The 25,532-nt window shown below is 39.2% G+C and overlaps 1 protein-coding gene across 1 annotated transcript in view; it reads left to right on the top strand.

Moving 5' to 3' along the window:
* PRKCH (protein kinase C eta) overlaps positions 1-25,532 on the top strand; it is a 1,606,604-nt gene that overhangs the window by 798,641 nt on the left and 782,431 nt on the right. The window contains exon 3 of the mRNA XM_044074487.1: positions 23,549-23,702. Within this exon, the coding sequence (XP_043930422.1) occupies positions 23,549-23,702 (154 nt within the window). The remainder of the gene's footprint in view (positions 1-23,548; positions 23,703-25,532) is intronic.

Below are 25,532 nucleotides of genomic sequence, written 5' to 3' on the forward strand. Positions count from 1 at the left end.
GCTATGTATGTAGCTGTAAAAGGCCTTATGGTTATTCTTGGCCATGCTAGCTATATTTTTCCTCAAATAGTCCCATAGAGGATATGACAGGTTGTCTTATTTGCCTGTTGAGGCTGAGGAGGATGCTTTTCTATTGTTGGGGTCTCACCTTTGTTTTCATGGACAGTGACTTTTTTGCATTTATTGTAAAGTTAGTTAATGCTGGATGTCCACCATGGCAGCATGTTTTTACTTAAGGCTCTAGCTTTGATTCTTTCTGATACAGCCAAATCTATACACTTATGCAAGTGATTGTACAGGGCTTTAGTGTAAGCTTTGGTGTAGTTGGGCTTGGAATGAATTTATACCTTCAGCTAGGAGTGTACAGTTTGCTTTGGTGAAGTTTTTTATTCTGATTTTGCCCTTTGTGAGTTAAGTTGTTAGTGTTATCTCGAAGGTGACTGATTTGTTGTCGGATTTAACTAATGAGGGTAAGACAGTTGCGGTAGTACTTCCATTAGACATGTTAGTGAGGACCAGATCTAGTATGTTTGTTCCTCTTGTTGGGTATGAACAATTTGTTCCAAGGCATTTACGTTAACAAAGACAAGCAACATTTGAGCTAGTGGGTTCAGACTACTGTAGGTTTTCCAGCTGATGGTGAGATAATTAAAATCCCCCATAACCAGAGTGTTTCGGTAATATTTGGATTGTCTCCAGTGTGGTCAAGTAGATTTTGTGCGCTTCATGACCCATGGAAGGGGATCTATAACTGGGTATGACTTGAATGGGAGACTTACCCACCGTAACGTGAACTTGGATTAACTCCATGGAGTTATCTAGTCTAGACAGGAGGTGAAATTTCTGTCTAATATAGATATAAACACCACTTCCTTTGGTTCCCACTTGTTCATTTTGCGGTCTGAAAATGTGGAAGGCATTGTAGCCTTGCAAGGCTGGGGTACTCTCTGAGGCCTTGAACCAGGTTTCTATGACTGCACAGACTTCTACATCTTCCAATGATAGAAGTGCTTCCAGGGTGTGCACTTTTTGGTTTAAGCTCCTAGTGTTTAGCAGATTTCATGTTGGTAAGTTTGTTTTTGAAACTTTGCCTCAAAAAGGCACTATAGGGAGGCAAGAGCCTTTGCTAACAGCTGAAAGCCTAGAGGTGCCAGGTGCAAACCGTCTCTGGCAAAGCAACAAGATTTGTCGACCATGGCTTCCTATGCTGACAGAAACTGGATCCCCTTTGAATGACACCAAAAACTAAGCCAGTTATTGAAATCAATCATTTTTTGGTTATACTGTGGCATCATTCTAGGTGAGGGTAGTATGCTGCTCAGAGCTAGGATCATACCTACCTGGGAGATGTACTCAGAGAGCTCAATCATGTCTCTCTTCATATAGTCCAGTGAGGTATATCTCAAGTTGTTCACTCAAACATGAACAATGACAGAGTCATACTGGTACTTGTTGTTGAGAAACCCAAGTGCATGTGTGATCTGATGAATCATGGCACCAGACAGGCAGCTGACCGTGACTTTCTCCTTGTCCAGCCTGGTGAGTGTGACATCCGTGTGTCTCACTGTTGTATCTCCAGTGACTAGAAAATGTGATTTTTGAATGTTATGCATTACAGGCTTGGTAGGTGAGACACTGTTGTTGCTGTGTGTGATGGGTGCTGTGGGAAATGTGTTAGTTGTAGCAGGCTTGTGTTTTGAAGGTCTCTGTTGTCTCAGTAGGTTTTTTGAGAGAGCCTCTGTGTATTTTGATTTTTGTGTTGGATGCATACTTTGTGTATGAGTAGTGGTACTATGCACATGTGTAGTGGTGGGTTGGTGGACATCCTCCTCCGTGTTACTGTTTTGAGTGCAAGAGAGCATAGATTCAAAATTCTTGGTGTAGATACATCTCTCACACTCTGTACTAGAGTGAGTTATTAGTAGAAGGTTGTCAGTGTACATGAGGCAATTGCTTCAGTGCCTCAAGAGACCCAAGTCAACAAGGTTGGCTAGAGAAAAAAGGGTGGTCCAATTGTTGATAATGCTTGGTTGAAGACTGTTATCACTAGGGAGGGGCTTTTCAGGATTGATCAAGGAGGAGCTCAGTGGATGGATATTTCTGCATTTCTGCCAATTTAATACGTTTCAGCTCACTAGCAGAAGCTGAAAACTTGAAAAAAAACTTTAAAAAGGTTCAAAAGGACCAATGAGGATGCTTATTCTTAGACAAACCATTCTTTACCAGACAGGTTCCAGTCAAAACAATCCTCTCACTAGAGTACAGAAAGGCCCCTTCCAGTCTAAGATGGCCTGGAAAATGTGCTCAGAACAAACTGCCACTACAAACAGACCCAGATGCAGCAAATCTGTATCTGAACTGTACTGCAGCTACTAGCTACCCTCGTTTCAGCAGGACCCACTAGAAATATTTAACACAGCAGAACAATAGCAGTGAGATACTAAAAACATTTAAAACAGCATAAAATCAGCGAGGAGACTCTAAAGAATGTTGTAAACAGGTAGCAAATCAGTTATTATAACACTGCTTGACAGGAAAACCAGAACAAGCAGAACAGATTGCTTTGCAACAGTGAAAAACACCAGCAGATACTTAACAAAGAGCTTAGTAAACAGTGAAAACAGCAATAACATTTGACTTAACAGGCATAGTAAGGCAGACAATTGCAGTATAACAGTGTAGATTAGTACACAGTATATAAATACAGTATTTAAGTAGTTATGTAGAGAAGAGTTTGCTCCATCCCTTTAATGTTGCACTCATAGATGATTAGGAGTTTTATTAGTTCATCAGTGATTTTTTTTTCCAGCCATGAAATAGTCAGGGAGTTACTCAAACTTATGTCTTAGGCTCTTTTGTACCACCAGATATGGGGAGTGTGTCTCTAATAGAATACCTAGCCAAAAGGCATTGTCATGCAGGCATATCTGGTTTGCTTAAAGAGTCCAAGTAGCAACTTCTTGTCCCCTCTCCTTTGTCCTTTTGACCTGTAATAGACCCTGATGATATGCACATAGTCTATGCCTTCCAAATGACAACTTGGTGGAAATTACCAGATGGACATCCGCTGGTGTAAAATTAAGAGATGTAATGAGAGATTCCTTGCCTCTTGTAAAATCTGACCTGAGTTATAAATGCAGCCACCAGTTCAGTTTGGTACAGTGCTCCAACTCAGAATATTCTGTACTTGATTTTAAATGTTCCTCCTAAAAATTGTGAATGTTTGCTCCAAAAAAAAAAAAACAACATCCAGCCAAGAGACCAGTACATTGGCTTGCCCTCTACCAAGGCTAGTGTTGAATCCCATACATTAGAGAGTTTTCATGCCTCAGTCACATTGTATCCTGTGGGACACAATATATAAGCCTGTGTTCTAGACTCTCTGTGCCCCAATGTTTGATCCTCTCAGCTCTGCTTGCCTTACTGCTGTGCTGTTGTATAACAACTTCTTATAATAATAGCCTTATTTGTCTTCATAATTTGAGGTTTCTGTTATGCTGCAAGCTGCATTTTTGGAAAGGGAAGTAACTAAATGAATGATGCCTGTGATGTAACAGAGATAAGATGAGACTGATACTGATCTTACTGTTTTTCATTTATGGCCACGTTTATTTTCTCCAGTGTGTAGCGCATGCCTTCTTTTGTGTATGAAAGGTGTACAATAGTGTTTCCCACCATCCTGCCTCTTAGTCTTGAGGCTGGCAGCTGCAAGAATGTAATACCCTTTATCCAGTGCAATGTTTTATTCTCTCTTAACTTTGTCTCACTTCACTATATTGTAATATTTTATAGCCTGCATAACTAAAGTTCACCTCATGAGTAGTGAACATTAATACAAGAATTACACTCAACATAGTGAAAATCGAAACTCACTGCAACAATTTTACTGGGATTTTGCTGGGGAGGTTTGTCACATGCCTTCTCAGCATGGGGGCTTATGTCCACACAACCCTGCTATTTTACGCTTAATAACTGCAAGACTGCTGTACTTCTGAAGTAAGGGAAATATTCTGAGACACTACAGTCTCAGAATTAGTGAATATACACAGATATATTCATGCAATAGTGTTTGCATTTTTCAGTGTTAGTCAGTTTCTCTTAAAGTTTACTGACCTTTCTGTTTCACTAATGTCCCTTCTGACATTAGTTTTGTGTTGTTGTGCAGTGAAGCCTCCATCTTAATCTTCCTTGAAAATAACTGCCAGAAAATGGCTATATATTCTGCAATACTCTGACAATCCTTAGAGTATTTTGAAGAGTATGGGTACAAGTGTCCATGGTTTAGAAAGTAATTCTGTATGTGTTCTAACTTTGGCAAACTATGAAATGAAAGTGTGACTGAAGAAGTCTCAGCAACTGCTACTTCACTGACATTTGTCCTCAGTGGTCAGTTGCTTAGCCTGATGGGTATTCCAGCTAATGGGGTTCCACTTACGTTAATATGGGTACCAGGGTATAGAATGTGACAGCTCTCACACAGGTTGTAATCAAAAAACTATCGGTGAAGTTGTAGGGTTATCTCATGTAGATTGATTTCTAAAGATGTTATTCAGCAGGTGACGTAAAATAACACTTAAGTTGTTCATAATTTCTCTTTTTTGTCAGATAGCTCTTTTACTTACTTTATTCATGCCACATTTGTGTTTTCTGTTGACAGCAGTACTTTACCACCCTCAACAGTGCACAGTTCTCCATGCTGTCAGAACACCAGATTATACTAGGCCATGTTCCTTCTTCATGTTTCCTCCAGAAAGCATTAACCAATAAAGACTCAAAAATACACTTCCAAAAAAAATAATTAAAATGAAGATAAGAGCTTTTGACCTGCACAGTGGTCTTTATCAGAATTAATTCAAAATTAACAAAACATCACATTTAAGTACATGCAACAGTTAAGTTGATAGTACTAATATATACCTTTCCATTGCAGTATTATTCACCTAAGGGATTTCCTGCCAAAGATAACCATTGTCCAGCCAGTAAACCAAAGCTTACAGCTCTTACAGGTGCCATACTTCACACATATGCTCCCTGTGCATGACATAGGGCATAAAGATGACATACGGACACAGATACTCAGAACTTCTTTGCCGCTACTTTGAATGACCTTCTGCTCTGTTGGTTACATAGCCATGTTTTCAGATAAGTGCACTGTTGGGGGTCCTTCTCTTTTGTCTATTTCTTGTTGTTATTGTGTTTATGCCATCAAGAAAGGGAAAATGTCAGTGTGGGAGGCAGATTCCGCATAAAGACCACCACGACCAGTATCTCTTTTGTTTGGGTGCTTCCCTGATCATACACAGTGCTCTGCCTGCTAGATGTTTGTGCCTAAGACCCAGTATAGTCATCTCTCCTCCTTGTACATATACCTGTAGAACCAGCATCTTAAGTTGTTGGCTCAGGATGCTTTGGCAGAACCCTCCTCTCCCAAGGGCCAACTGTCTGACAACAAGGCTAAAACAGTTAGGTACTGGATGTCTCCTTGTGGTTGGTGAAGCCCTGGAGGACCATCCTGGGGGGTTGTGTTGGATTCCTCTTCTGCAACCCCATTGGAGGCCAGCATGGATCGTGCTTCTCACACAACCTTGGAGACTTTGCAAACATCTGTTCATAACATTGAAGGAGAACCTCATCTGATCATATCTGAAGGACTGAGTAAATTGGTTTATAGCTTGGACTTTGTTCCTAGATGTCAGGGATTCATTCATTCATACATTCCCCAGTTAACGTTTTCTTTTTAGTTATCAGTAAACCAAGATAAAGCTCTAGGTGAAAAAAGGGAACCCAGTAGACACACTGTAATTGCCCACTTGTAAAATAAAGGCAAAAGCTACTTAAACTGCCACTTTTTATTTGCTTCAAACTGGGCATCTACCCAGAAAGGACACAGCTGAAATCAGGTCTATAGATTGTTTTCCCTACTAGATTCTAATAACTCCCAACAATTTGGCTATTTAGACACTTACCCTGCGATCTTTAGCCTGGGGGGGGTTCTAGCCCACTCTGTTCGCTACGCTCACTTCGCTCCCTTCCCTGCCCCCTATACCCACACACCCCCAGTACCTCTACATTTATTCTTAGCCTTAACCCCACCCCTAATTTCCAGCAATTAGGCTACACCACTACTCACCCCCTCCCCCTACATCCAACACAATCATGCTACTACCTAATATATTAACAGTCCTAACCTGCGTAGTTCTAGCTCACATTACATCCTACCAAGGCTCCACAGTCACATGCCCCAACAACTTCCACTGTACTCTCTCAACACCCTCCCTCAAACATTTACACTATAACTGCACAACCCCTGCCACCAAAATCATCCTCACAATACACACATTCCATTACCAAACACACTCAAAAATAAAATATCCCTAGGATACCATAAGCAATTTACTATGTATATAAAACATGTCCTAAATGCCCTCCATAAACTAGCCCTCACTGGAGACATCCATCCAAACCCTGGTCCTCCCAAATCCAACCACACCACAAACACTAGTCCAAGTAACCCCCCCACAACTCAACTCCTAGCCAACAAGAAAACAGACTTACTTATAATGTCCCTAAACATCAGAAGCATATGCAGTAAAATCCAAGAACTACACTCCAGCATAAGCATATATTCCCCAGATATTCTCTTCCTAACTGAAACCTGACTCAGACCTTACATCAAAAGTGAGGAAATACTTCCACCTGAATACGGCATCTTTTGCATAGACAGATTGTCCAAAAAAGGAGGTGGTGCAGCATTGATATTTAAACACCACCTCAATATTCAACTCCTGAACACATCTGCCCCTCACCATAACAACGGAACAACTCCAACTTCAACCCCAACTCCTTCATCTCCTCCCTGCAAAAAATTAACTGGTCACCACTAAAATACCTCAACCTAGGTGAGGCTGTCCACTTCTTCAACAGTACCTTCCTCTCCATCCTAAACACCCATGCTCCTGTATGAAATGCCAAAGTCAGATCCAGGCATGCCCCATGGTTACAAAACACCACCAGAACCCTAATGAAATCCAGAGATAAGGCCTGGGAGCACTGGCGACTAACAAAAAATAACTCAGATAGGCAATCATTCCTTGAACTGCGCAATAAACCAAAAAGCATATACAATTAGACAAATCCCTCTACTATAAATCCACCCTAAACTGTGCCAACCACAACCCTAAGCAATTCTGGTGCACTATTAACAATATCTTCCACCCAGGGAAGGTTGATACCCCCCAGCCGTCCATTCCCCCCTACTCCAGCAGTATTGCTGGATCCTTCAACAAACACTTCACTGAAACTATAACATCTCTAAACAAGCAACACTTCCCTACAACAACCCCCCCAACTCCTAACCCTAAACCCCTACTCCTCTTTTCTTCTTCACCTCAGTACCTACCTCCAGCATAAAAAGACTATTGTCAAAACTTAAACCCACCAAACTCGCAGCTGACAACCTCCCCTCTGAGTATTTGAAAACTGCATCTCTTACACTAGCCTACCCAATTTCAATTCTAATCAGCCATTCCATAACAGGCTATGTTCCCTTGATATGGAAAATATCCCACATCATTCCCCTCCACAAAGGCACCCCCTCCACTGACCTCTCCAATTACCACCTCATTGCTATCTTCTCCCCTCTCTCCAAGATACTTGAAAAATGTATCAACACCCAGGTCTCTAACTATCTCCTAGCTAATAATCTCCTCTCCAAAACCCAACACGGTTTCAGGCCATATCACAGCACTACCTCTGCTCTGCTCTCCTTCACCAACACTATACTTCATCACAAAAACAATGACCTCCTCTCTACTGCCGTATTTCTAGATCTCTCAAAGGCCTTTGACATGGTATCTCATGAGCTACTACTCTCTACTCTCCCCAACCTCTCCTTCTCACAACCAGCCTGCAACTGGTTCCACAGCTATCTACATGGACGCCAGCAATCTGTAATCTGGGACAATAACACATCACCTTGCCTCCCAGTTACTCTTGGAGTTCCCCAAGGGTCCATCTTTTGCCCTCTGCTATTCTCACTTTTCACTAACAACCTACATACTGCCACCACACAAGCATCTCTTATACAGTACACAGATGAATCTACTCTCATCTGCTCTGCCCCCACTCTACCAGAACTACAACATATCACACAGGAATCATTCTCTTCTGTAGAAAGCTGGCTATCCAATCCTCAGCTCATACTCAACCGAAATAAGGCAAAACTTCTCCTGTTCCAACCTTCCAAAGCCATCCAAAATATCCCCCACTTCAACATTCTTGCCAAAGACAATATCCTCATCTCTCCATCAGAACACACAAAATTACTTGGTGTGGAAATAGACAACAAACTTAGATTTGACACCCACATATCTCTCACAATAAAAAAAGTTCACAAGAAACTTGATGCATTATATCAAAGCTGCCAATTCCTAACCAAGGCAGCTAGAATCTCCATAGCCAATTCCCAGCTAATCTCCACCCTACTCCATGCATACCCGATACTTACCAACCTTAGACCGACAGACCTACACAAGTTGGATGCTTGTTACAGCAAAATTGCTAAATTTGCCACTGGAACCACTACCACAGCCATCAGTGTATCTTGCTTAAAGAACTAAACTGGCTAGAACTCCCACAACTCCTTCACTTTAATCAACTAACCCTCGCTCATAAACTTATTAACCACTCCCTTAACATCCCTTCCCTTCAAACCCTTCTCCAGCCCTATCATCCCACTAGGCCCCTAAGATCAAGCAACAAAAATCAACTCACTGTTATGAAACCCAAAAACTCAGCAGGAGAAGGCATATTTTCATGTACCAGATCTAAACTTGGAACAATCTTCCACCCTGTATAACTACTCTACCTTCCAGCATCCCTTTCAAGACTGCACTCAAATTCCACTTAAATTTGCACTGGCTTTGTCCTTGTTCTAATCCAGACTAACACCCCCACCCTTACCCCCCCACCTAGACTCTTAACCCAACTATACTACCGCCACTACTAACCACAGTCAGAAATAGCTAGTTGTCTTTACATACTTTAAAATCTTACTAAACACCCAACCAAGTAACACAAACTGAGAAATCACAAAGCAGGCTGGTGTTACAAGAAACAAGGATAAAATTTATTCTTAAGCACTTTCGTCACAGATTACAGTTGACTTCTTCAGAAAAAATAGAGTGCCTCCACCCCACTCCTTAAATACTCATTACAAACACATTACAATCCAATTTGTAAAAAACACCATAGGCATTTAAAGGTACAGACTCCCTGTTTGCGCCACAATTACTCATGCAAGATAAAAACAAACTAGCTATAAAACATGATTCAACATGTACTTTAAGCTTAGTATTTTGACAAAAAAATCATAAAGTGAACAATTGAATAAAAAAATCAACCTTTAAATGCCTATGTTTTTTTTTTACAAATTGGTTTGGAATGTGTTTGTAATGAGTATTTAAGGAGTGGGGTGGAGGCACACTGTTTTTTCTGAATAAGTCAACTGTTATCTGTGACGAAAGCGCTTAAAAATAAATTTTATCCTTGTTTCTTGTAACACCAGCTTGCTTTGTGATACTTTAAATCTTGTCTGACAACTTTGTTGCTAATATTATAAATGACAAGAAACTATCTTAACTTGCAACATTTTCTGTATATACTGTTGATAATCAATATCTTGTTATTGTATTAAAGCCAATAACCTGTAATGTTGTTTACTACTTTTACAACTTTGTATCTCTATCATGTACATGATGTGGAGATTTTCTCCCCAGGCATCTGCTGAAAAAGGACCTGCGTCCAGTCGGAATTTCCCGGTAAACAAATGTAAATAAGTAAATAAACAAATAAATATTTTCTGTATTAGTTTTAGTCTTCAGAAGTATTCCTTACTGCATTTTATTCACATTTGTTCATGTTTTATTGCAATCCTTCATCAATTCCTAAATATTTATGCACTCCTTCCTGCTCAGGTTTCTTTATATTGCATTCCTGTCCCAGTGCGATATTTTCTTTTTGCTGCAGCTTTCCTGCTTTAAATGCTGCTTTTGTACATTTGTCAAGTCTGGACAACATTGTTATATCATTTGAGAAAGTTTTAACCATTTGCAGCTGTGCTTTCAACTCTTCGTCTGATAAACTATATAGTTTTAAGTCTTGTACCAAAAGAAGAGAAGCATGTACACCTGGATGTTTTGTTAAGTAGGCAGCTTAATGGGTTAAAGGCAAGACAAAACTAGAGTGGTGGCAATCACCCTGGAATATCCCTCTTTGAATTTTTATCCCTGGGATAATAATTTTCCCTTAGTCATGAGTTAATTGAAAAGTGGTTTGCCACAGTTTCATAGTCACTGAAATGTAATTGATAAATGTAAGATGTATCTTGTACATTTGCAAGCACTCCCTTATCCATGAATGTGGGATGTTGTCAAATGCTTTTTTGTAATCTATTCATGCCATACTAAGATAGTTCCCCTTTTTACAATTCTCCATTATGATTTTATTTAGCAACAAATTATCCTTTTTTTCTATATGATTTTCTTTTGTTATCCTTTTGATGCTCTTCATGTTTCACTGTTGCAGTCATTACATTTTGGTTATCTGCTTGCAGGTAGCCCTCAGTCAGCCTGATTAACAAAGTCTTGGGTCCTGCATCGGTTGCTGTCCCTTCTTCCATGATGTCAGGTCATCAGGGGTATAAAGCATGCAGCTGACACCATTACATCAGTCGTTCTTGCTGTGCGGTGCCCGAAGCAGAGCAGTTTGCAAGTGCCAGTCGGCCAACTCCTGATATTTTCGTTTTCGAGTTTCAGAATCGAAGTCTTCAACTAAAGCTAAGTACCCTGTTGGGGAAACTTTTTCTTGCTCCTTACCGATGTCAGTAAAAGTTAATAATTGCATTACTTGTGGAAAGCAAATACCGCATAAAGATTTTCATTTGTACTGTATTCCTTGCCTAGGCCCTGACCACAATGTACCTTGCTGTCGGTTTTGTGCCTTATTTAATCAGCGCACTATCCATTGTTGGTATATTTTCACCTCTAAATATTTTGGTTCTCATTTTAATTATCCAGAAATGTCGTTGGTTAGCCATCCAACTACCGGGATTCCAAAAAAAATGCAAAGATAAAGACAGAGACAGGCCGCCGAGGTCCAAAACCGCCGCCGACGCTCCTCCTAAGCCAGTCACCAGTTCGCCAGTACTCAGTGAGGTGCTTTTGCAGCCCCTGATACCCGCTACTTTTGATTCTTTGGAGGCCTCCTGCAGGGCCACAGTTACGGGTTCTGTAATTGGGAAGCATGCTTGGTTAAAGGAACAAAATCTGCCTGATCATGTCAAAGTTAAATTATTAGATGCACCTTTACAGCATGATACTTTGTTTGGTGTTAAGGCAGAAGAGGTGTTAAAGAAAATGGAGGACAAAGCTAAATCTATGCAAACTGTCAAAGATTTTTTACAAGTACAGCCACCTAGGTTTAGTAGACACTGGCCTACAAAGAATTTGTCCTTTCCTGTGTCAGACAGACCTCAAAGGGGCAGATCCAGATGCCCTAGAGGCAGATCCCAGGCGCAAAGTTCATACAGGTCAAAGCAATCAGACAATTATGCAGAAGATACCTCAGATTCAAGGCTGGCTCAATGCATTACCAATTCTCTGCACTGCCCTTTGGCTTATCTACTATGCCCAGGGTCTTTACAAAGTGCCTGGCACCAGTAATTGCATTCTGCAGACAAAGAGGAATACAAATACATCTTTACTTGGACGACTGTCTAATTCAAGCAGAGAACAAGGACATTCTTCTACAGCATCTGGCGTTTGTGAAAAGACTTCTAACATGCCTAGGGTACACAGTCAACGAAAAGAAATCAAAACTAGTACCCTGTCAAGAGATAATATTCCTGGGTGCAAGCTTAAATACAACTGCCCAGATGGCTTATCTCATGCCAGACAAACAAAGACAACTGACTACATATTTCAAAACGTTGGCAACAAAGGCCCAGTTATTTGCAAGAAAAATTCTGCAGGCTTTGGGCTTCATGGCATCCTGCATCCTACTAATTCCATATGCAAGACTGCATATGAGGAAACTTCAATTGTACCTAAAAAGTGTTTGGACTCAACATTGCCACAGCCTGGAAACAATGATTACTCTCATTCCCTGCCTACAACAGGAGTTTTGATGGTGGGCAAAGGCTTGTCACCAAAACAAGGGACAGCCATTCACATTACCCCAGCCAGGCAGACACTAACAATGGATGCATCAGATTATGCCTGGGGGGCCCACATGGCAGGAAGATGCATTCAGGGCATATGGTCCTCAACCCAAATGCATCTACATATCAATCAAAAAGAGATGCTAGCTGTTTAGAATGCCCTGACAGCCTTCAAGGACCTACTTCATCCGAGACAACTACTGATACAGACAGACAAGACCACGGTCATGTGGTATATAAACAAGCAGGGAGGCACACATTCTTACCCCCCTTTGCAGACTAGCCATGACTTTGTGGGACACAGCATTAACTTACCAAGTACATCTGTAGGCACAATTCCTGCCAGGAAGGAAAAATACTCTGGCAGACGAACTAAGCAGAAACCTCATGGATCCCCACGAATGGCAGCTGGATCCACAAGTCTTCAGCATGATAACAAGGAAATGGGGATGCCCGGACATAGATCTATTTGCCTCCCCTCACAACTACCAACTAAAAAGATTCTGCACAAGGACTTATCACAGACAAGCATGGAAAGTGGATGCCCTATCTTTCAGCTGGAAAAAACTGTCAGTATATGCCTTTCCCCCACTGCCTCTCCTCCCCAAGGTACTCCTAAAGGTCAGACAGGAGAAGCCAAAAATGATACTGATTGCCCCAGACTGGCCCCGCCAGTACTGGTTTTCAATCCTAAAGAACTTGTCTCAATGCCCAGCTTGGACCTTACCTCAAATACCTCATCTACTGTCCCAGCGAAACAATCAGATCCTGCACAGCTAACTCAGGACTTTAAACCTGGTAGCATGGCGGATAATGTAGTCATGCAAAACACTCCTCTCAGTAAAGCTGTGATGGGTGTCATTTTGTTGGCCAGAAGGCCTAGTACTAAAAAATCTTATGCTGGAAAATGGAAGAGATTGTGTCCGTGGAACCAGGCACAAGGAACTGATACAGCTGTGCCAAATATTCCTCAGATTTTACAATACTTAACTGAGATGCTGGACAAAGACCTGTGTTTTTCATCTATTAAAATTCATGCTTCTGCCATTTTGGCTCATTACAATACAGAGCCACCAATCTTTTCTCATCCCTTATTAAAGCAGTACCTCAGAGGAGCCAAAAATTTAAGGCCTCCAAGGAGATCACCAATGCCTGCATGGGACCTCAACTATGTCTTGGAAAATCTCACCCTGCCTCCTTTTGAGCCAGCTGCTACTGCTGATATAAAGTTTTTATCTTGGAAAACAGCTCTGCTCCTAGCAATAACTTCTGCAAGACGAGTTTCAGAGCTACAGGCACTCATGGCTGTGGAACCTTTTATCATTTTTTATCCAGACAGGGTCTCTCTGAGGACAAACCCAACATTTATGCCTAAGGTGGTGTCCAGTGTGGCTCTTAAAACTTTTTATCCAAATTCACAGAACAAGGAGGAGAGAATTCTGCATTCTTTGGACGTACACAGACAGCTTAGATTCTACTTGGACAGAACCAAAGTTTTCAGAAAGACAGAGCAATTACTAGTGGCATATGCTGCAGGATCACAAGAAAGGCTATCTCAAAGCAGACTATTTCAAAGTGGATAGATCACTGCATTCGTTTCTGCTACTTACACCATGGCAAGCCAGTGCCTAAGGGCATTAGGCCACATTCAACCAGAGCTGCAGCCAGTTCAGCAGCCTTTCTCAGGGAAGTACCAACCAAGGACATTTTAGAGGCTGCTACTTGGAGTTCAGTGCACTCCTTTACAAAGCACCATCATCTGCCACTCTACTCTAAATCCAGCACAGGCTTTGCCACTGCAGATCTGCAGGGCCTCATAGCCGCCCCTAACACTTTTTAGCTCCAGCCTCCCAACCATAGCTTTGGGACTCTACCCAAATGTAATGACTGCAACAGTGAAACTCGAAGAACATAGTACAGTTGTGTACACTTACCATAAATGTAGATGTTCGAGTGTATTCACTGTTGCAGTCCAGGTTACCCACCCGCCATCCCCCTTTCTTCCATGTTATTTTATTTCTCCCCTTCCTTTCCCTTATTGCTGTACATTTTTTCTGGCAAGACTTTTTTATTTTAGCTGCACAGCATACCTGTCAAACTCTTCCTGGATCCTGGATTTGCTCCTGTGCATTCAGCACATTGGGCAATGAGCGCCCTTCAGGACGCATTCTTTCCGTAGCAGGTTTTGGTTTTACGAGATTGGGTTAGTAGCCTGAGCCTCAACCTTCCTCAGAGTGTGCACCACACACTCACATGCACACATTCACACCTAGGGCCAATTTAGACTGTCCAGTCCACCTAGTCCATGTCTTTGGAATGTGGGAGGATACCCACACGAATGCAGGGAGGACATGCAGACTCTACACAGAAGGCAGCCCAACTGAGAATCGAACCAGAGAACCTCTTGCTGTGAGGCGACAGCGCTAACACTACACCACTGTGCCATCCTTCTGAACCTCTAAGAGCAAGCAATCTGGACAAACCCATAACTTATTTGGGACAAAGGCTCAAAAATAGGGACAATTCTTAAATATTGCTCTTACAGACTTAGAAAGTTGATAGCTTAGTAGAGTTTGTGTTAGCAGGAATTTTCTGTGTATGAAGTCTGAAACTAAAATGTCTATCATTATTTTCTGAATTTAATTTTCAATGACTTGCCAAAATTTTGCCAGAAATAAAACACAATTTTATGATAAATGGACCAAAAATATGAGGTGAAAATCTGTGCAGTTGAAAGGTATGCTGCACAGTAATAATCTTATTTACTTCTGTTATATCACATGAATTTACAGTAATAGTCCTGATTATTGTGTTCTGTTTTGTCAAACTTCTAACATTTTGAGTCGTATTTACTTTTTGTAATCTATTTCTTTCATCATTCTTAATATGCTTATTCAAGTCTATTAATCAATCAACTCTTTCCTTAGATCATTTTCTTCTAGACCGAGGGCACATTCTTTGCTATCTGTTTTTGCAGACATTCTACAGAAAGTTCCAGAACATCTTCCTGTGACATATTCTCCTGTGACATATTCTCCTCAGTTGCAACCTGCATCATCCATTGCTCTTTCATATAGAACCACATTGCAGTTGCCAGTGTTTCCTGCTCCTTCCCTTGCTGTGTATCAACAACCAAACTTTTGTACTGGTTTCCTACTGAAGGTTCCAGAACATCTTCATGTGACAAATGATCAGATGCTTCCCATTACACCTGTTTCTCCTTAATTTGGGGACTCATTTTTCCATCATGTTGTGATATTACCCAGGTTGGGTTTTCTACCCTAAATCCTTCACTTGAGAGGTAATCCATAACTTCAGTTTCTTTTCCTTAAACTTTTCTATTACTAATCTTCTTTTCTACTTCTCCCCCTTGTTTAATATTTTTTGTATTGTCAAATTTTAGATGTCTTGATGCCTTTGCTTATATTTCTCTTATAACATCTTTGGTGCTGCTTTTTTGTATTGATTAGTTTTGCTTTCTCTTTTGCATAAATATTGCACCATATCAAATCTCTTTTTATTTCCCATGCCCATATTTCTTCTTCAGATGTCTCCCACTCCACCTGTTTCTCCTTACTTTAGGGACTCACTGTTCCATCACACTGTGACATAACCTGTGTTAGACTTTCTACACTAAATCCTTCATTTCACAGGTATTCCATAACTTCGGCTTCTATTTGTTTAACTTCTACTTGATTAGCTTTCTGTTCTATATTACCCCTTTGTGCTCTTATTTTTGTATTGTGAAATTTTCTGTATCCGGGTGCCTTTGCCAATATTTCTCTTTAAGTATTTTTGAAGCTGCTTTTTTGTATGGATTAGTTTGTCTTTCTCCTTTGCATAAATATTGCACCATATCAGATCTCTTTTCTTTCCCATGTCCATGTTTCTTTTTTACACCTTTCAAAAATCCGTAGGTTTTGATCTTTATATTTACACACCTCCTCTGTTGCTTCTTTTTCTAAGAGGCTCAAGTTTCTTTACCTGTACAATGTTTTTTCATGGATCTGTTGTATTAATGAACACAACTTTGCATTTGAAGCTTTAGTGAAATTTTCTTGTGCAAGTATTTTTCTTTCTCCTCATTTCTCTTGTAATCTTTTTGAATATCTTCTGTGTGGAAATTCTGGGCTTCTTGCATAATAGTAACAACGTATAATGTCTTCCTTATTCTCAATAGTCCACTCTATCTTTTGTAGTGGACTACTACTTCCTCTAAACCTTGCCTAAACCTGTTGTAGGAATGTTTCCATATCTTCAGGATTCTCCACTGTTATTTTTTATCAGTCCTGACACCAGTATGTATACCAGGATTGGGTGCTGTTTTTCCTAAGACTTTTTATTTTTTAATCTGCCTATGTCCATGATATATGCTATAAAAATACTGTCTGTATATCAACGTTATCTTGATGAGATTTTATGAAAACAGAGTCCACCACGTGAAGATACTCACCAAGACTTGAGGATGAAATAATTTCCAACAATGCTACTTTCCTTTTCTTGCTGTTTTTTATCATCTCTACATTCAGACCCCAAAATTGACTCCTGCAATTTTTGCGGAGTTACATGTATTGGTAGCATATCTAAATACGACTGTAAATTCGCTTTTTTAATTTCTCTCAAGACTTTTGGATTTCTAATACCATGACAGGAATAGACCCCATTCCTAAGTCAAAGTATGATTAAAGTTCACATTATCCCCTGCAAAAGATGACCAACTAAATAAAAGACTGATGGTAAATCTGTGTGGCTTTAAAGAAAGTTTCATTAAAAAGACTGTCACTAAGAGAAGATACATGAGAAAGTAATGTGATGCAGTTACACAGAGCAGAACAGTTTACTGGTTAAGTGAAGAGAAAATGAGGAAGATGTCTGTGAATATTCCTAGTATGCAGTTATCCAAAATAGACTGTAATATGTAACATTCAAGCTCACTATGTAAGTGGAAGTGAGTAGTGAGATTTCAGACGTTTGCAGAAACACAAAATATGGTAAGAGTTGATAGAGTAGCTGTTTTATTTTGCATATGGTAGAAAAGCAACTATATAATGCATATTAACCCAAAGCAAGACCAGATTCCACAGTATATTAGACAAGTTAAACAGTCATTGTGTGGCCGCAAGCATGTAGAATATGAAAAAAATTAAATTCTGAAGTGAAGAGAGAAAGATTAGTATAAAAATGTACCATACTTGGCTGATGGCACTAGCTGCAAACTGTTGCAAGTTCACTTGGTATTAAAAGAGGCAGACACAGGTAATGCAGTCATGCAGCAGTAGTATGGACAAACTGGAGTGCACTGCCAGAGCCAGAAATGACCCCAGACAAGCTCCTAGACTTTGTGTCTGTTGTATTGACTTTTTCACTTTATGTCCCTCCATCATCTTTGTTTGATTTTCTATAAGATTATGCGATCTAGCAAAGATGAACTTGGGTAATGAACAGAAATTAAATGAGAAAGATGTCTGTAAAAAGAGTCCCGTTTACAATAGAAATGACAGATACCAAGTATCTTCATAAGGGACAGTGTGTAGCCTTGGAAAAACTGTGTGCATTGAAAAGACAAATTGGCAGAACAAGCAGAAGCAGGAACACATCTGATGAGCAACAGTGCAGAGAAAACCGTTTCTTCTGACAGCCAGAGAAAGAGGAAGAAAGCAGAGTGACAGGGCATATAGCATAAAATGACTACGCTGTTGAGGTCAACACATATATTCACAGTCAAAGAACAAATTTCAATGCAGAAAAGACAAATTATTTGAGCACATCAAAGAAAGAAATAAAGGTTTTGGTTGACTCATTGTTATTGTTTATATACCGACCTTTGTTTTGGCTTTCTGCAATTATGGCTTAAGCCATTGTCTTGCACATCCAGTAAAAGGAAACTTTCAATAAAAGGCTGTTTTTAAGAAACATTCAGAAAAAAAGGCAGAGCAAATAAAACAATTTTCATGTACTGTAGAAAAAATAATCAATTTTTTGCATTGCAACAGCAAAGAACCTTGGATTTATCCTATAGAGATATACAAGAATATTTTGTAATAAAGTTGTGTTAACTGAAGAGTGTCCGCATGATAGAAGGAGGCAGGTCAAGGAACACTGTCTTTAGTAAGAAAAGATAAGAATAAACATGTCTGTTTATTCATCTTGGAGCCATACTAGATAAATGAGATTAAAAAAACATACAATTACTTTGACAAATGGAAAGCATTATATTAACAGGCAATATCTGTAGTATTCAGAGAGAGAGAGATTATTTTCCCAATTGCAGATTGGCTAACACTCGCCTGTCAGTAAACATGACACATGTATAGCCAGTTCAAAGACAAGGTAAAGCTTCACCAAAGAATGCCTTATTAGCAAATAAATACCATGTCAGGCTTAACAGCACTAGTGTTCTTCCTAAAACTTGTACATCATAGACACCTGCCAGCATGCCTACAGACATCCACACATACACACACATTGATGTAACCACATGCAGTCTCCTTTACACATGCTGAAACTCAGCGAACCACTCAGACAGACACCCGCACACATTCTATCACACACAGACACACTTGCAAATGCATACATACATATATACACATGCAGGAATACATACATACATTTACTGACAGCTTCCCTGCATTTAACTCCCAAAGGGTAACCACACTCGGACACACCCATGCAACCACATTCATGTCTCTACAGGCATGCGCACACATATGCATTGGTTTGGATACCTATCGTTTGTCTTGGTGTGAGCTGCAACCAACCACTCCTGTAGGGGTGAATAGTGTACACTGTCAAAAGATAGTGTGCATTTTTCCTCCTCATGAGACAAATAAATCAGTAGAGCAATTATCTAAGTTATTTTGCTGTTGCTGATGTTTCTGAAGGAGAGTACATGACTAATTTCCATTACCTTCTCCCTTCAGCTGCCACATTTAGCCACAGCTTTCCTAGTGAGACTGGACTTCATGCTGTGTCCACTTCCCAAGTAAAGCCACAGTGAGAGAGTGGTCTCTGAAACACACCGGCATACCATGCCAAGGACACCTGCAGAGGAAAAGTCTCTGCAACACAGCAAGCCTTTCACAATCCCACGTGTTTTTTGTAAAGGACCAGTATTAACATGATAGTGGTAACAGGGATAAATATAAATATATATATATATATATATATATATATATATATAACTGTAACCTTGATTTAGCAATTGTTCATTCTAATAAATTACCTGCCACTCAAATTGGTATACCCAGAAGGACTCAGTGTACTGCAAACAGGCCATTTTACTTATATGGCTGCATTTAATTGCCTATATTGTTGTTGTTGTCTTTTGGCTTTTCCCGGTTAAGGGTCGCCACAGCGGAACTCCAGTCCCTAAATTTTTACGAACGCTGAGGTGCCAGCTCGACGTTCAACCTTCAACGAAGGCATGCCCATTTACGCATGTCTTCCGAATGCCCACCCAACCGTGGGGAGGACATGCAGACTCCACACAGAAGGCACTCCAGCCAAGAATTGAATGGGAGAACCTCTTGCTGTGAGGCAACAACGCTACCGCTGCACCACCGCGGAAGTATTTAATTGCCTATATAATGATGCTAAACTATTTCCCTTTATAAGATGTTTGAAAGTAAAGCACAAACAGTTGACATCTGAAAAATTATTTATTTTACTTTTTTCTTGAAAAAATTACAGATTATGCATTTTTATGATGGGTACTTAAGACAGTTTTGACTGTAGTACATGGAATGTCCTTGTGCTCCAAAAGTTATTAAAGAATGAAGAATCTGGTTTCAGACTTCCAAATATATAGCAAGTCGTAGAGAGGTTTTCACACCTGCACTTCTCCACAGGTTGAGTACCCATAGAAATGACTGCTGAAAGTCAATGTTTCTGTAGTAGTGCTTACTATAAGGCTGTCCTCATTTACTGCTGTGTTCTGTAGTAGTTCCCAGAAGAAAGCTGCTATCATTTACTATTAATCTTTACTTTTAGTTCTTGCAATTTAAAGCACTCACGGTATTTATTCATTTGCCCAACATTTGTAGAAACATTCTTCATTTCAATCCATAAGTACAGTTCTGTTTGTTTAAATGGTTCCTTTCAGCACATTTCACGATACAGTTATAAAGAAATATGCAAACTGCATATAACCCTTTATTTACACTTAGATTAAAGGGTTTTTTTTCAAGACAGGGACGGTATTGGCTGAGTGAAAATGATCATACGACTCAGTGGCCATTGAGTAAGTGTAAATCTATATGCTTTTATACTGCTCTCCCATTTCTCTGTGCTCAACAGGATGTTAAGTACTTTGTTGGACATTTTGACTCAAAGCATTCAGTTTAACAGAAAAGTTGATACTTCTGAGGTGAACGATTGCTTTTTTCTGTTCACTTAATTAAAAAAAGCAAGTAAGCTGCCATTCTTGCAAATCCGTAAGAAAAATGTGGACACAGTTGTCATTCAATGCACTGCAAACACAGCTGCAGTACTATCGAGGAAACATTGATCACAAATCTGTTACTCTTAAAGTATATATCTCCAGTTCTTATAAACTTACATGGAGTATATTTTAAATATTAAATCCTCTATGGTGACCAGTTTGCATTCATCCACTCTGCACTTTTAAGGTGCATGTGCTACAAAGAATTATGATTGTGTTGCAAGATATTGCTTCATTTGGTTGTAGACCTTTGTAATGGATTTCAAGGTTTGCCTCTGGAGTTCTATTCTTAAAAACAATTACTTGATATTAAAGTTTTGAAGCATGTAAATTTGTTATGATTGGCATTGCAATCATAATCCCTGTGTTTAATTTATAGAATGTATGGAATTCTGGAGTGTTGCAAATGAAATGATATTATATTGTAGGTTTTGAGAACAAGTTTCATGATTATTACTACCGACTTAAGTCAGAAACCTAGGATCCACATGCAATGGCTGCATATATTTCATTATTTCATCCAAAAAAAACCTATATTCCATTTGTCATTTATTTAGACATGTAGTTATTTTAATGGTACTGTTTTCAGAGAGTGTGTGCATGTGTGTGCGCGTGCATGCGTGTGTGTGTGGGTGTGCACATGCTGATATGCAGTTGTAATGCCCTTTGGGGTTTTGAATGGGACTCAGGAGGATGAAGCTGGTTGAGGAAAATGCATATTCCAGAAGGGGGGGGCAGAGATGGCCTGCTGAGGAAGGGCAGAAAGGCAAATGTGCAGCATGGAGTGAGTACGAGGTTAACCAAACCAGCACCTGGAGGTAGTCTTCAATTCAGGGGTGCGGAAGCATGCAGTGGTATGGAAAAAGAGTTGTGAGACTGTGTGATGCAGATCAATGTCCTGCCACCCAGAATTGTGGTTAGACCATTACATAAGCACCTTCATTTACAGAATCCTGGTGAAGGCACAAGAGACCCTCCTATCTGCTTGGTGATGACCTTTCTAGATAGCTTTCTCCTTTCTACGTACTGCACTATACCAGTACACTCAGTAATACAGACTGATGCATAGGCAGTGAGTTTGGAGAAGACTTGATTGTCAGCAGGCATGGAGGCAGAAAATTTATAGAAGTAAAGTTCATTTTGCTATGTTTGGCAGGATTCTGTTGTCTGTTAGTCTTCTTTTTGTATTGATACCAGGCCACTAAATAATGTAGCTGATGACCCATTTTATAATATTTTCTTCATTTTTGCCAATTTGTTTGATAACATATATAGATAAGACTAGCATTATTCATTTAATTGTGAAACATGTTATTTCTAATAATGTAAATCCAGTCGCAGGTGATTTATTCTAAATTCAGTTGTCAGAGCACGTACACATTTTATTTGAAATAATGATTTGGGGAAGTTATACAAACAAATGATGGGGATTAAAGTTCAGGTTTAGAAATCGTTCAGACAATTAGGGCTGTTAGAAATTTATTTATTTCAACTAGTAACTCCATTAACATAACATACATTTTAAACTAAGAGCATCAGTGATATTACATGAACTTCAAGTTTACTTTGGGCCTTGTGAATTTAGCATATTTGCAACTCCTGATATCCCACTCACACCATAACTGTTAACTATCAGGTGTTGTCTCTCTCAGAAGAAACAATTGATGTGGCAGTCCACAGGTTTTGAGAGCAAGAACAAGTTATCTTCATACTGGGTGGCTCACATCTGGCCTGTTCTCTCTTAACTAGACACATTTGAATTGAGAAATAGCTATAGACTTTACAACAAATAATTTCTGAAGCCTTTGAAAAAAATGTGTCTGTGTAACAAAACTAAATCCAGAAACAACTGTGGAGACTTTATAGACAATACAGGAAGCCATTCTGTGAAACTGTTTACCTCTGGAAACAAATTAAAATACATTTCTTCCCAAACTGAAAGATTTTCTATCATTTAACTAGAACAGTACCTGTCTCTGCTAAAACCTTTCATACTGGCTTCCACTGCCTTCTCACTTTTTTGTCTTGCTGACCTTCATCTACCTCTCTAAGCAGGGATGGTGAAGCAATACATTTAGTACCTTAACCTCCAGCCACAACACACCAGATGTATCTTACAAATATAGATGTAAACAGGAGCCAAACAACCTGTACTCTGTTGGACACCCTCAGGACACTATAAAGACTTCAACTAATACCTGTATGGCACTGCTGTTGAATGCTAGTACAGATCCTGTTCTGTTTTATATAATGCCACCCTTTTCTTGGTGCTTTTCTCCCTGGCCCTATTCTGAAATGGGCTTGACCACAGAAAGATTATCTTGGTCAGCAGATGGAAATAAATAATAATTTTCCATGATAGGTATGTTAAACACTGGATTTTTGTTCACAAGGCTGTCCAAGAACATGCATTTGCAGTAGGTCACTATGTAAACCATAACCACAAAGCAGAAATCCACCTATAGTGAGTACAAGTAGCTGCCAGAAGCGCTAAGTATGGAACACCTTTTACATTATTATTGTTTCATAGTTCAAAGCAAATGCATGGATGCAGCAGGAGAGATTATATCAGCATCCAGTTAGCTAAAATCATATACTTATTTTAAGGGATGTTCATTTATTAATTTAGGATGAGATAATACATATTAACAATAAATACATCTTTGCAGTCATTATGAACTAGTAACTTCCTGTGAGAATATGCTATTTATTTATTGCAGTACAAGAAACACTGTGCTATGAAATGATAACCTATATGAACATAGCCCTATATCTAAACATTATATAAGTAGACTTGATTCTAGAACTGTAGCAGTGATTGATTCTGTGCATATACTTGTTAGAGCATTAAACTAATTAATTAAATTCTTTATTTTATTTCATTTTTTCAGAATCTGCTCAGGAACCTGTTCGTCAGTTTAAGAAATTATCTCGTAAAAGACAAAGAGCAGTGCGGCGGCGAATTCATCAGGTCAATGGACACAAGTTTATGGCAACATATTTACGGCAACCCTCGTACTGTTCACATTGCAAAAATTTTATTTGGTAAGAATTATCATTTATTTAATGAAGCTTAAAAGGATAAATCAAGGCAACAGTCTCATTTTAGATACATCTTTGTATGGACTACAGATGCATTATGGTTTCAATTCAAGATATTCTACAAGATTGTAAGAAGAATGGTAATGGATTTGTGCATTGTGGGTTGCTTATAGGGACTAAAGAGCATTCAGAGTTCTGTTTGTAACTGTCTAGCTGCTAGTTAAGATAACGCTACATATTATAAGTGTGTATCATGGTCTCATTATACTAGTTCTGCAAATACAGGTTGAGTTTCTAAGTTATTCATATATCATAAAGGTAAAAATATTGACTTCCATGTACTTTTCTTCATTGGTTACAACCAGGTTGTTAGGTTGTGATCTTCTGGACTATAATTCTTAAAAAATGTATCTATGGACATTTTCATTTTCTGTACTAAGTCCCGTGCTGATGTATGTCAGGTAAGTGTAGTCTAACACAGCAACAGTTAAGAGCTTTATGCAACAAGAAATTTACATAAAATGCTTAAACTTTACCCTTGCCAACAACATTGAGAGGGTGGGGTGGGATAAAACCTTGATTTTTGTGATGACCATAGATTGACTAGCAACCTGAGTGTTGGAGGAGTTGGCATGTAGGGGTGAGAGTGAAACAGCAATTTCCGGCTTGCTCGGCTTGGGAAGAGGGGCTGCTGTTAGTTCTCTGTGAGGGTCGTGATAACCATGATTACACTAGTGATATCTTGCATAACTGGAGGTTAGCATGTGAGGAGGCACATATGTGACACAAGATCAAACATTTATGGAAGTCATAGTTGCAGCAATGGGAGGAAGTACATAAAATAATAAAAACAGTGTATGATGACTGTGACACTGCCAGCCTAGCTATTTGGAATTTTGTGGATATTTATATATTATTTGTGAATAGTAATATCATTTATATGCTTGTCCTACAAATGTAAGAGAACTGTATGTTATGTACTGAGCTTTAAGAATGTAACCACAGTGTACCCTGTTGGAAAGAACAGAAATGTATATAAATTATATACCTGTGCAAATGTATATTTTAATAGCAGAAGCTGGAACATACAGCGTTAACTTGCAAAAGTTCAAGAAAATAAGTGGAAATTGTTTTACAATTCTGTTATCTCTCAGTTTCAGCTCAGCACAGCCACAGTGTCTAGAGCTAGAGTTTTTTTTATTGTCTTGAAACAGAAATAATTACTAGGTTTCAAATGTAAAAGTGTTATTAATGTTCCATGCTTGTGAGAAATATGTATTTTTGACACAGAGGTGTTAAATTCTAAGTAGCTGTTTAGCCTGGGAACTGAAGTCAGGTGACAAAGAGTGATGTCATCCGAGCTAACCCAGCAGTAGCGTTGAATATTAATTTAAGAACTCTCTCAGAGAGAAAGTCTGTGCATTTTGTATCTTGTCTTTGACTGAGAAACATCCATTCAGCACTTTTGCATCTGCCTTGCTCTGTAAGTCAGTCTAGGGTACAATAATTTATTTTAGATATAGATAGGAATTTAGTAAGGATTAGTTTAGATGTTTTCTGTATTTATTTGAGACTGTCCTGCAATGTTGTTCTAAAATATTTTCTGTGATTCTGAACTCTGTATTTACTGTGTTATTTGAGTATTGTCTTGTTCTTTTATTATTTATTATTAAATATATTTAAACCTATTTTTGTGGCTAATATTTGTGAGACATATTTAAGCTCTTACAGTACTCGCGCATGTATTTGGTGACGCTGTACAGGCCACTCCTAAATTGCCTTAGTCTTGGTCACACCATTTGGAAAATAGTAACATTAGCAGGATTGTTCACC

Source organism: Protopterus annectens, chromosome 6.part0 (assembly GCF_019279795.1).
Source record: "Protopterus annectens isolate FY-2018-M chromosome 6.part0, PAN1.0, whole genome shotgun sequence".
NCBI lineage: Eukaryota > Metazoa > Chordata > Ceratodontiformes > Protopteridae > Protopterus > Protopterus annectens.